Here is a 10373-nt window from a genome sequence, read left to right as displayed (position 1 = left end):
GAAAATCCACCCAGTACAAGTGAATTTCAATACTGTTTATCTCTCGAGCAGATATCTGTATACAAACAATGCCATGCATCAACCCATGCAAAAGATCAATTTCACCACACCTCTGATCATCGAAGATATACTATAGAATCAAGCCATTTGAGCTGGAAAACCAGAGATAGAAGTGAAAAGAGACTCATATATAGATAGGCTAATCCAACACATTAATATACACGCTAAGATCCTTGTGCCAACCCATCATCATCAATCCGTCAACCCGTCAACCCGTCAATTCGCCGACCTCTTAGTTCGCAGCAAGAGGCGGTAGCTCCCCATCCCACTGGATTTTCATGGTCGAAGGGAATGGCCAGAAACTGCTCTGATCGGCAGTCATATAAATGGTTATGCCTCCATGGCTTGGAATCTTCTTCAACTGGCCCTGGGGGCCAGGAGCACGTCGGAGGTTGTCTAAACGACCTACAACCTTCAACATGGTCGTGAGCGCCAACTTGCAGAGACTCATTCCGAGGCACTGGTGAGGGCCCCATCCGAAATGAGCATATGCGCTCATGTCACGGTCAAGTCTAACTGTTTCAGGCTCCGGGAAGCAGACGGGGTCTCTTGACGCGGCGACCTATTATGCAACGTTAGCATTCCAAAACTTCACCGAGCCATCATTTTGGTTCACATACCAAGTTGCAATAGACCAGCTGGCCGGTCTTCAATGCCAGCTTCTTCCCGGCATCTTCGATCACCGTGGGCTTAGCCACGTAACGAGGCAAAGCTACCGAAGAGCGCAAACGAGCGCCTTCCATGAAGCTATAACAGTCTGTTAGTACCAGAATCGGAGTATGTTCTCAAGGGAATCTTACTATCTCAGCAAAAGATCATCAGCTTCAGGGGTGTCTTCCTTAGCAAGTCGATTAATCTCTGGCAGATGGACAGAGCCTTCTTCGGACAGGTAGTAGTCAAGACATTGCGAGAAGAGCTGGGCTTGGTTGGCGACCATTCCGCCTGCAGTCGGCAGAATGTGCGTCCAAACAATCTCAGTCGGGGAGATTTGACTAGCGAGCAAGCGTTGGATCATGTGGACACCATATTCGCTCAGAATATCATGTCGATGCAGACTGTGAACCAGACTCTGGATGAAGCCGGTATTCCTAACGAAGTCGACATTGGCCATCGTCAGCTCTCCGAGCTGCTGTGTTGCGCTCCGAGCACCCTGATTGAGCTCAAACGATTTCCCAACATCGGCATCGTAGAAGATCGACGCAAACACGAGAGCCATTATCTCATAGAGTTCTTGTTCTGTGAAGATACCCCTGGGATTCGATTCAGTTTTGAGAGGCAGAGAAAACACATTCGCGCAGAAATGAACCTGCGCGAGATTGGCGATGTCGCGAACAATATCGACCTGATTGACACCGGCAATCTGATACGAATGCTGATGCAAAAGTTTCAAGGTGATGGCCTCATAGAACTTCTTAGCTTCACTCTCCCACTTGTCACGATAGAGGGCTGCTCCCATCATCTTCCGGGACGCGGCATTCGGTGGTTTATCTCCAGACAGCATAAAGTCCCGGCCGTGAGGCTGATTGTTGTGACGCATGAGAAACTCAATCTTCTTACCCCAGGTGACCTTGAAGGTCTCTTGATCGCTCAGAATGGCCATACAGGCGGCATTCGAGGAGATGAACTGTAGAGGTGGGGTGAGGCTGGGCCGATCCCAGCTGTAGTCGTCAAAACGGCCAAGATCCTTGAAAATCTTCTCATTCTCGGATGGAACAACAAGAGGGAAATGAGCATATATAGAGTTGCCGGCAAAGGTGTTGGGGAATGCACGCAAGACAAGCTTGTAGAAGACATGCCCCTGATCAACAGTATCTTGATACTGAATCTCATTGTATGCCCAATTCGTCAGATGCTTTGGCGTGTAGTCCACCGTATAGAAGCGATCACCACGGACCAAAGCTACGGCATCGGACAGGATAGCTCTCGATATCGTGTAGTTCGTGCACAGGCCACTTCCAGGGATAGTAGATTCCTTCGCGTCTTCCACAATGATGCCCGGGTAGATTTCGACCAGGTCGGGGTGCTCGTACAGCCTCTTGAGCTGACCAGCAATGTAAGGGTCAGAGTTGATTTCCTCAAATGTCCTGTAAGGCGTGAGGTTGAAGTATTTTCGGAATTCGTTCAACGTAGCCAAGTTCCATGAGCGGGCCTGCATGATACCCAGGGCTTCGATGTTGCGGAAGACCGAAGGAACATTTGATGCTCCAAAGGCACCCGCACAATCTTCAACACTGTCCGCAAACAGCTTAGCCAGTTCACCTTCGTCCAACGATCCATCTTCCTTGCGCTGTAGCCCAGCGAACGGGCGTTCAGAAGGTTCCTCTGGTAGACGAGCTTCCCACTGACCAACTCCCCGCAGAAATTCTCGCAGAGAGATATCTTCCGGCTCTTTGCCAGGGAACAACTCGCGGTACATATCCTGCGTCCATTTCTCATCCCGCTTGGAGATACAAGAGTGCCAGCGGTAAACGAGATTGAACTCAGCAGAAACTTGGTTACCAGTGGCCTGTGCTGGTGCCTCACCTAGAAGTCCATCTTGCATCTCTGCTCGAGGATCCAGACTCCAGGTGCTGTCCGTTCGGTTGATGTTCAAAATTGTGCGAACGTAGTCCTTCAAAATAATGTTGATATACAAGCCGGAGGTCACCAGTCGAGCAGTCTGGAATAGATCATTGTCGTACTTCGCATATGCTTTGGTATTCGACTCATCCGGCTTGGTGAAACGACCGCCCTCGTTGATGGTAGCCAGGTTTTCGACTACATAGTTGTGGAAGCGGTTGAACATTATCAAAAGGACACCGACACCTGGGGGAAAGCCCAGAATACGTTTGCTGGAGAAGCAATCCGGCTTCAGTTTCCCGTCCTTGAATGTCCTTACCTGATTCTGCTCGTCTTGGTTGTTGCCATATAACGGCGACAGATCCAAGTAAGAAGATGTCAAGCTCACAGTATAATCATTGCGGTCGGTTTGGAAAAGATCTTGAAAGCTGTCAGCTAACTGCCCGGAAAGCATCTCAGTCTTCAACCTTACCATGAATGATGATAGAGGCAAGGTAGAACAGAATGCTGGAGATCTTGTTCGGGTGCTCCTTGTAATCCTTTCGCTCCAAGAGAGAGGCAAAAAGAGTCTCAGGCTCTGGAAGAGAAGGAGACTGTACCGTTGTTGGGCGTACAGACCTGGCATAGTGGGAACCAGCGGCACCAATGTGAGGCCATAGGAAGTTCTGACTTGTTAGTGAAAGGGTCTTCGAAATATCAGGGGAAGTGCATACATTGCCTGAGCCATCCGCTTTTCTGTATACGTGGTCCGAACCGAGGTAGCTACAAATGCGGTCAATCTCGTGGTCAGCACATAGTTTCTGTTCCTGTCAATCAACTTACGAGATTGGCGGATGCTCCAAATCGTTCCATAATTGTTTGAGGAAAGTATTTGTCAAAGCTTTTGCGTTTCGGGAGGTTGACGGCAGACCGGAAGCGAGCTAAAAAAGGGTTAGCAGGCCTGGATTCGAATGAGTAACTAGATCACTTACTTGGATCACTCGCTCCATGATATAGTGTCTGTCATTGAGCGGCTCGCCTGTTGCAGTATCCTTAACAATCTCCAAAATGGCCTTGACGCTATCGAGGTCGACATGGCCAAGGTCCTTGACGAGGCCTGTCTGCACCTGCTCTGTGATGTATGTTCCATCGCCCGTTGTAGTAGGCAATGGCCGTAAGGATGCTGAAATGACTTTCTCGACCTGGGAGATCTTGCTTCCAACACCGTTCAGGAGGGACTTCTCCTGCTTGGTAGCCATGACGGGCTAAATCAAGCCTCTTAGTATATAATCTGGTGGTATCTCGACACTGTGCTGGATGTTAGCGATTGCTTTCCATGGGAATGTAGCAGGTCAACAAGAATGTGCCATTGCTTGCTCATCCCAAGTGATCCGCCGGAGCCATTCCGTGGACCCTCGGAAATATGCTCGCTGGGCTTGCCCAAAAGTAGGAGAATAACGAACGCGTTGGGATAATGTGGCTCACCAGGTAGTTGAAAACAAAATCCGGGAAAAGAAACCAAGCAATTGAACCGAAGAATGTGGAGGCACTGCCAAATGCGGGGAGAACCGAACCAGGCACGGTAAACAGTGCACTAGAAGTCTAAACGCACAGGCTTCAGAAGCCAACAACTAAAAGTATCTGTGCGTGACAGGTTGACCACCGACAAGCAAATGCGATCGGTCGAAGAAGGGGGAAAGGCATGCTTATTTATAAGATTGAATCAGTATCAGCATGGTGGCTGTGGGGAGAGAGGGAGTCGGCGACCCCGATACGAGCGAATAAGAAATTTACGGCATGAGAGGCATTGGCATCTTGTCTAGGCGAAGAATGCCCCGTGAGAAGTGCTAGCCCGACGACATCGTGATTCGTATGTATGAGACATGCGGACAAATGAGCGCTGTTCCAGCCGGGATTTACGCCACACGCTGAGCTGACAGACAAAATTGGCCGTGATTAGACGTGCCTTAGCGGGACATCAAAGGTAAAAGGCGCCATGGTCTAGATGATGGAGGGGACCGGTAAAGACCGAGGGAGGGGCCCCTATCAGGGAGGCGATGCAGAGAGCGTGGAGAACTCGTAAAATGTCTCTTCTAGACTAGGTTAAGTTCTTACTTTAGTGAGCCGATGAGGAGTTCAATCCAACTGTGCAGCTGGAGCTTTCGAGTCGTCCATGCCGGTGGCACAGACAGACAATTCTAGGTTGATGCTTCCTATGGAAAGCCGGCCTTTGGGTGATTGATAGCCACGCTTTGATTTGTCTGGATGAGGGATTGTCAATGACATTGTGGACGGTTTGGAAACTCAGTTGAGTCCGTTTATCCGTGAAATCCTAGGTTGATTTGCTGAGCAGCGGTCACTTTGGAAAAGTGCGCGCAGCGACCTTTGTTTGCTTTTGATCACTATGGCAAGTGGTTATCAATTGGAGCATTGCCATTTGAGGAATGGTGCTGAGAGTGCCGGGGAACGCCTGGCACTAAAATGGTTCCAAGTTGCTAAAACGTGCTAAACGGCCGATGGAGTCGGATGGACTCATGGAGAGAGACGAAAGGCTGGCTGACAGGCCGACACTAACTGCGACACTATTTGGTTTTCGGGACGCTAGCCCGTCGCAAGTTTAGCCTGTTGATAATATCAATGGGTTCTCTCAGCTGGACAATCAAAGCGAGGTGCCATGTGTGGAAGGGATATCAGAGGGTGTTTATCCAGGCCAATATTCTAGACTCTGTCTGATCAAGGTTGTCTCCTGCCGAGTCAGTGGTCAGTTATCACATGGTCCCAAAAAGGATGGTGCCATTGTTCGTTCGTTCGCTCGCTGGTTCAGCCTTGCTTGCTACTGTACCATTTTTCTCAGGCAGGACATCTGACTCAGGCTGTGCATGAAAACAATACGAGTGAAGGTTCCATCCGAATTCGGCCCGGGGATCCTTCGAGCTTGCTTCAGCTGAAGATGGTGGGCCATAAATTAATCAATTAATCATAACGACCATGAATCCACTCTGCACTATAATTCATAAGAATCAGCCCCCCATTAATGCCCTTCTTTATGCGGCTGTGGGCGGTCTGCCACGTGATGGTTCCCGCCCGCCGGAAGCCGAGGCTCTGAGCTTACCCAGTCGAGTAAGTTAAGCGCGGTAAGCTGCAGTGAAGCAGAAGGTCCCAACTTTCCCTCAACCAAAAGTTAGGGTGATTTTCGCGCATCTCCGGCCTCAGTCCTGGATCCTAGACTAATCTTCACAGCCTTCCATCACGTCCTGGTACCCCTCAGTCAACTAATCCATCATCATTGGTGGCTATCAATTGCTATCAGCAGAGCGGTCCATCTCCAACTCGCTCCCCCCTCAGCTCGTTCCAATGGCCATAACCTTAGTTGTTGAGCCCCGGGGTAAGTCCTGCTCCCAACCGATTCCACCCACCTATTTCTTGCCAGACTAACACCACTTATCTCCAGGTAAACCCATCGGAAAGCTCCCCAAGGAGCTCCAAGTAGCGCCCAATTCCTCGACCGAGGAAATCTACCAAGCGTTGGCCAAAGCCTCCAAGTTTTCCATCCACCGCCTCCGCATCACCAAGGGAAGCGACCGGACGCTCGTTCCCAACTCCAAGGACCTGACCGTCGATGGCACCGGCCTGAAGGAAAAGAGCGTGATCCACGTCAAGGACCTAGGTATGGCCCAAACATCCCAACTCCAAAACAGAAACACCCAAAACAGAAACACCCCAGAGAATTAACCTCATCTCCCCTCGCTCCTCAGGCCCTCAACTAGGATGGCGCACCGTTTACCTGATCGAATACTTGGGCCCGCTCATCATCCCCTACCTATTCCTCTATCCGCTCCGCCCGTACATCTACTACAACTTCGACCAGCCGCTCGCGGAGCCCTCGAACTTCCAACGCCTGGTTTGCGCCCTCTTGACCGTCCACTTCATCAAGCGCGAGTATGAGACCATCTTCATCCACCGCTTCAGCAACGCCACGATGCCCGCGCGCAACATCCTCAAGAATAGCGGCCACTACTGGCTCCTGGCCGGCGCCAACATCGCCTACTGGGTCTTCCGCCCGGACAGCCCCGCTGTCGCCCGCGACGGGGACGCCTTCCTGTGGTACACGGGCCTGGCCCTCTTCGTCTTCGGCGAGCTGGCCAACCTGAACGCCCACTGCATCCTGCGCGACCTGCGTCGCCCCGGCACCACCGAGCGCGGCATCCCCACCGGCTTCGGCTTCAGCGTCGTCACCTGCCCCAACTACTTCTTTGAGATCGTCGCCTGGGTCGGCATCTACCTGCTCAGCGGCCTCAGCTGGAGCGTCCTCCTGTTCATCGTCGTCGGCTCCGCCCAGATGGCCATCTGGGCCAAGAAGAAGGAGCGTCGCTACCGCAAGGAGTTTGGCGACAAGTATAAGCGCAAGCGCTTTGCTCTCTTCCCTGGCCTCGTTTAAAATTAGTGAAATGGGAGATAGAGTCATGGGGAAGGAGGAGGGGGGAGAAGCATCGTTTGGTGGGCTCTGCTGCCCCCAAACAAGTCACACGTCATGAAGAACATGGTTTTGCCCTTGTTCAACAATCTCAAAGTTACGACCCAAAAAAAAGCAGAACCGACGAATGGATGAGACATTGCCACGAAGCTTAAAATTAGTGATCAGAAAAAACCCACCAGCAATTTAGTTTCCCCTATCGCACCTGACACTCACTCCGCATGACAGCTGGGCGCTACATCGAGTCTAATGTCGCAATTGGTGCTTTTAAAGGCCTCCTGATGCGAAATACTGAAAAGAGGCAGTAGTTCGAATTTAACCTTTAATAATACACGCGCTCGCTCTATGTGGTGCATCCTCATGAAACTCCAGAGAACACCTGGGAACAATAAACCAGTAAGAAAAAACAAGAAACACAGTTTCGTACTTCCCCCCAAGCCCACAGCCACGCAACTCCAAATCCCAGCAAGAAGAAAGTAAAAGAGTCCAGTTGGAGTGAACAGGGATCACTCAGTCTTCAATTTGGTCTGCCAAAGGCGGTAGTAGGGCTCCATCTCTTTTTCGCAGCTCCGCTTCGTATCGGTGTCACAGCCAAGGAACCGGATGACAAGATCGCCGTCCTTGTAGATGCCGTTCGCCGCCGCCGCCGTGCAATCCTTGCTGTAGGCGTTGATGGTTCGCTGAGGCAGGAGCGCCAACCGGGCTAGGATGGTCGGATGCCATTGGACGATATGATCCTAGAGAGCGAAACAAATGACGTGAGTGAGTATAGTTATGGTGACACAACGCCTGCAGAACGCCCAGGGTGAACCGAAGCAGGGCAAAGCAGAGAACACAATAGAATTCCTTACCAAGACATGCGTCTCCGCCTTCGCGAAGTTATAACTCCGGTACAGGGGATCGAACCACAAGTCCAGGAAGAACTTGGCGAAGTCGCCCTGCCGCAGCACAAAGCTCCCGGGACTCATGTCCTCGTTGTCGGTGGTGATGATCAGGTCGACGTCTTCGGGGTGGACATGCGAGAAGGTCTTGATGATGCTGTCGGGCGGCACGACGGAGACCTCCTTGAGCATCAGCGACTCGAGCCGCTGCTTTTCCAGGACATGCGACCCCAGCGACCTGCTCGGGTTCATGACCAGGGCGTGCGCATCGAGGTGGAAGAAGTACTGCGAGTAAGGGTGGGAGGCCATCGCATGCCGGACGGCGGGGATGACGGCCCAGCTCTGCGGCGAGTCGCCGATCGAGGATTCGTAGTCAGACACGTTGGCGAAGAAATTCGTATACCCTAATTTGGCAGCGAGTGCGTTTGTGTCAGTTGTAGTGAGACAAAAGTGGTAGTCATCATGTGTCAACCGCCATGTCCTCTCCGGGGGGCCACCACTACTCACCATGACGCTTCGCATAGTCCTCCCGATTCTTGACAATCTTCTCGATGTAATCTTCGCTGAATACAACCCGATCTAACACTGTGATGATGACCACACTAGAGGTGCTCGCGGACACTGCAGGGGTGCCAGTGCTCGTGTAGAAGAATTGGGAGAGAAGGAAGAATATGGTGAGCAGCGCAAAGGCGAGGAGGGCAATGGCTTTGAGCTGTTTCCTGCGCTGTAACGAGAATCGCGAGGATCGTCCATACACAGGAGTTATCGGGGCCCTCCGAGGAGGTAAGGCGAACTGCATGCTGTCAAAATCTGTCCCCAGCGAGCGAATGCTGGGTGACTGGTGAGGAAGAAATTCGTTGGAGATGAAGCTGGATCGTTTCTAAGTACGAGTACTTCGGTCGGACAAAGCGTCACCGCATAGAGATGGGGGCCGTTCTGCCGCTTCCGGCTATCAATCCGCAGGTCTTTGGTTGGCCCGAGATATCGCAACATTCCAGAGGGCCCGAGCAAGTCCGTCCTAAGTATGTGCTTTCCAGAGATATTATTAGCTCTTGTCTTGTGGTATACGGCTCAGGCTGGTTGAGTGATGCAGTATTGCTTTATAGAGCCAAGCGTTACTCATGACTCTTTTGGCTACATTGTACCGGACAGGACAGTACTGCACATGCCGTGTCGCTTCACTCACCATATCAATAGTAGTACTGTACATCGGTGTGCTTCATTGTACAGTACTATAGACACTAGCTCGGTCTCGTACGCCTCACCAGCTAAAGAAAGTCCCTGCTCGATGACCAGTAGTCAAATTCTAATATCATTGGCCAAGGTGAAATGAAGTATAAATACAGCAAACAATAAATCGGAACATGCAAGGTCCATGGTAATCAATGCAAGAAAATCGAAGCCGGACAGCTGTAGAGTTTCTCTCTCGACAAGCAGTCAGCAAGATAGAGGGCACTCCACTGACGCTGCCTGCGCAATACTGTCGACCATGATCGCAAATAGATATAATACAACAGACGTTCTCATCCCCTGGTCTTGAACCGCGGATGCTTCAGGACGGTTACAAGCCCACACCTCTCACAACTTCAACAATCATTTGTGTCCCCCCTCAGTACTGCTTCTCATTGAGCGTAGGCTTCGTCAATGCCTTGATATTCGTCAGGTCAAGCGCCTTCTTCTTCCTCTCAGCCTCCTTTTGCGCCACAAACTCCTCGAAGGTTTGAGGTTTCTCGACGTTGTGAAGCAGCCTGTCCAATTCGAATTTCTCCTGCATCTTGGGCGAGTTCATCACCTGCCACCGCAGCTCCCAGCCGAAAATACCCAGCTCCTTGATCCGGGCCGGGGTGTTGCCCAAGAGGTACTTGTCGAGCCCACCGCACTTCTCGATCGTCCTCAAGGCCTTCTTCGTCACCTTGATGAACAGGAACTTCTCAAGACTGTCGCTCCAGATCTTCTTGCGGCGAACGTTGGGCTTCCAGGATCGGCGGGTCTTGCCCTCGTTCTTGCCGTCGGAGATCTTGTTGCCGAATCGAATCATCGCGCCGCCGTACAGACCGGAGTTGGACTGCTTGAAGACATAGTTGGGGCCGTACGGGTAGGGTGGAATATGGTCCGGGAGTTTTCGCGTCTTCTGTACAGGCAGTGTCGTGGAGAAGAACCGCTTCGCGGTGCTGAGTGAAAGGTTGCGAAAAGCCGCAGAGAGGGTGAAGGGGAGCGACATGGCCGAGCGAGTCTGTAGGCCCGCCATCCTGTATTTTGTCTGTGGAAAATCGAGAGGAATAAGAATTCAGCTCTTGACCATGACAGAGTCACTGCCGGGCAATTCGATGGCGAGATTCGGCCAATTGAGGAGTGAGTGAGAGATCTCAAGCTGCTGGGCGATAATACCTAGACAAGGCCTGGACGCACTTCCGGCGGGA

At 51.6% G+C, this 10373-nt stretch overlaps 4 protein-coding genes across 4 annotated transcripts; 1 reads left to right on the top strand and 3 right to left on the bottom strand.

Annotated features, from left to right (window-relative positions):
• Nucleotides 1-292: 292 nt before the first annotated feature.
• On the bottom strand, nt 293-3857 carry BO72DRAFT_366318 (peroxidase/cytochrome P450 family protein; the record flags this gene model as incomplete). Its single annotated transcript, XM_040940782.1, has 7 exons — nt 293-622; nt 681-807; nt 861-3039; nt 3092-3284; nt 3333-3381; nt 3442-3539; nt 3591-3857. 7 exons carry the CDS (start codon nt 3855-3857, stop codon nt 293-295), a joined length of 3243 nt encoding a protein of 1080 aa, XP_040806710.1.
• A 1746-nt stretch (nt 3858-5603) lies between these two features.
• On the top strand, nt 5604-7426 carry BO72DRAFT_443559 (trans-2-enoyl-CoA reductase (NADPH) TSC13). The gene is made up of 3 exons (XM_040943600.1): nt 5604-5983; nt 6050-6265; nt 6354-7426. Exons 1-3 carry the CDS (start codon nt 5953-5955, stop codon nt 7034-7036), a joined length of 930 nt encoding a protein of 309 aa, XP_040806709.1. The 5' UTR covers nt 5604-5952; the 3' UTR covers nt 7037-7426.
• On the bottom strand, nt 7367-8826 carry BO72DRAFT_393993 (putative alpha-1,6-mannosyltransferase subunit). The gene is made up of 3 exons (XM_040941958.1): nt 8461-8826; nt 7924-8357; nt 7367-7809 (listed from the first exon to the last, which is right to left on the bottom strand). The coding sequence occupies exons 1-3, from the start codon at nt 8750-8752 to the stop codon at nt 7579-7581; spliced, it is 957 nt and encodes a 318-aa protein (XP_040806708.1). The 5' UTR covers nt 8753-8826; the 3' UTR covers nt 7367-7578.
• A 408-nt stretch (nt 8827-9234) lies between these two features.
• BO72DRAFT_443557 (mitochondrial 54S ribosomal protein bL28m) lies at nt 9235-10346 on the bottom strand. Its single transcript, XM_040943599.1, has one exon. The coding sequence runs from the start codon at nt 10199-10201 to the stop codon at nt 9563-9565; it is 639 nt and encodes a 212-aa protein (XP_040806707.1). The 5' UTR covers nt 10202-10346; the 3' UTR covers nt 9235-9562.
• Between the last annotated feature and the right edge of the window lie 27 nt (nt 10347-10373).

This window comes from Aspergillus fijiensis (assembly GCF_003184825.1).
Source record: "Aspergillus fijiensis CBS 313.89 unplaced genomic scaffold BO72scaffold_1, whole genome shotgun sequence".
NCBI lineage: Eukaryota > Fungi > Ascomycota > Eurotiomycetes > Eurotiales > Aspergillaceae > Aspergillus > Aspergillus fijiensis.
This window is presented reverse-complemented; position numbering and strand designations above follow the sequence as displayed.

What these genes read in the sequence shown, in the direction of transcription:
- BO72DRAFT_393993 (XM_040941958.1), bottom strand. Translation starts at nt 8,752, where the DNA reads ATGCAGTTCGCCTTACCTCCTCGGAGGGCCCCGATAACTCCTGTGTAT. An exon ending in GGACTATGCGAAGCGTCATG is followed by an intron (nt 8,358 to 8,460) that starts GTGAGTAGTGGT and finishes CTGCCAAATTAG; the next exon opens with GGTATACGAATTTCTTCGCC. An exon ending in AGGCGGAGACGCATGTCTTG is followed by an intron (nt 7,810 to 7,923) that starts GTAAGGAATTCT and finishes TTCGCTCTCTAG; the next exon opens with GATCATATCGTCCAATGGCA.
- BO72DRAFT_443559 (XM_040943600.1), top strand. Translation starts at nt 5,953, where the DNA reads ATGGCCATAACCTTAGTTGTTGAGCCCCGGG. An exon ending in CTTAGTTGTTGAGCCCCGGG is followed by an intron (nt 5,984 to 6,049) that starts GTAAGTCCTGCT and finishes ACTTATCTCCAG; the next exon opens with GTAAACCCATCGGAAAGCTC. An exon ending in GATCCACGTCAAGGACCTAG is followed by an intron (nt 6,266 to 6,353) that starts GTATGGCCCAAA and finishes CTCGCTCCTCAG; the next exon opens with GCCCTCAACTAGGATGGCGC.
- BO72DRAFT_443557 (XM_040943599.1), bottom strand. Translation starts at nt 10,201, where the DNA reads ATGGCGGGCCTACAGACTCGCTCGGCCATGTCGCTCCCCTTCACCCTC.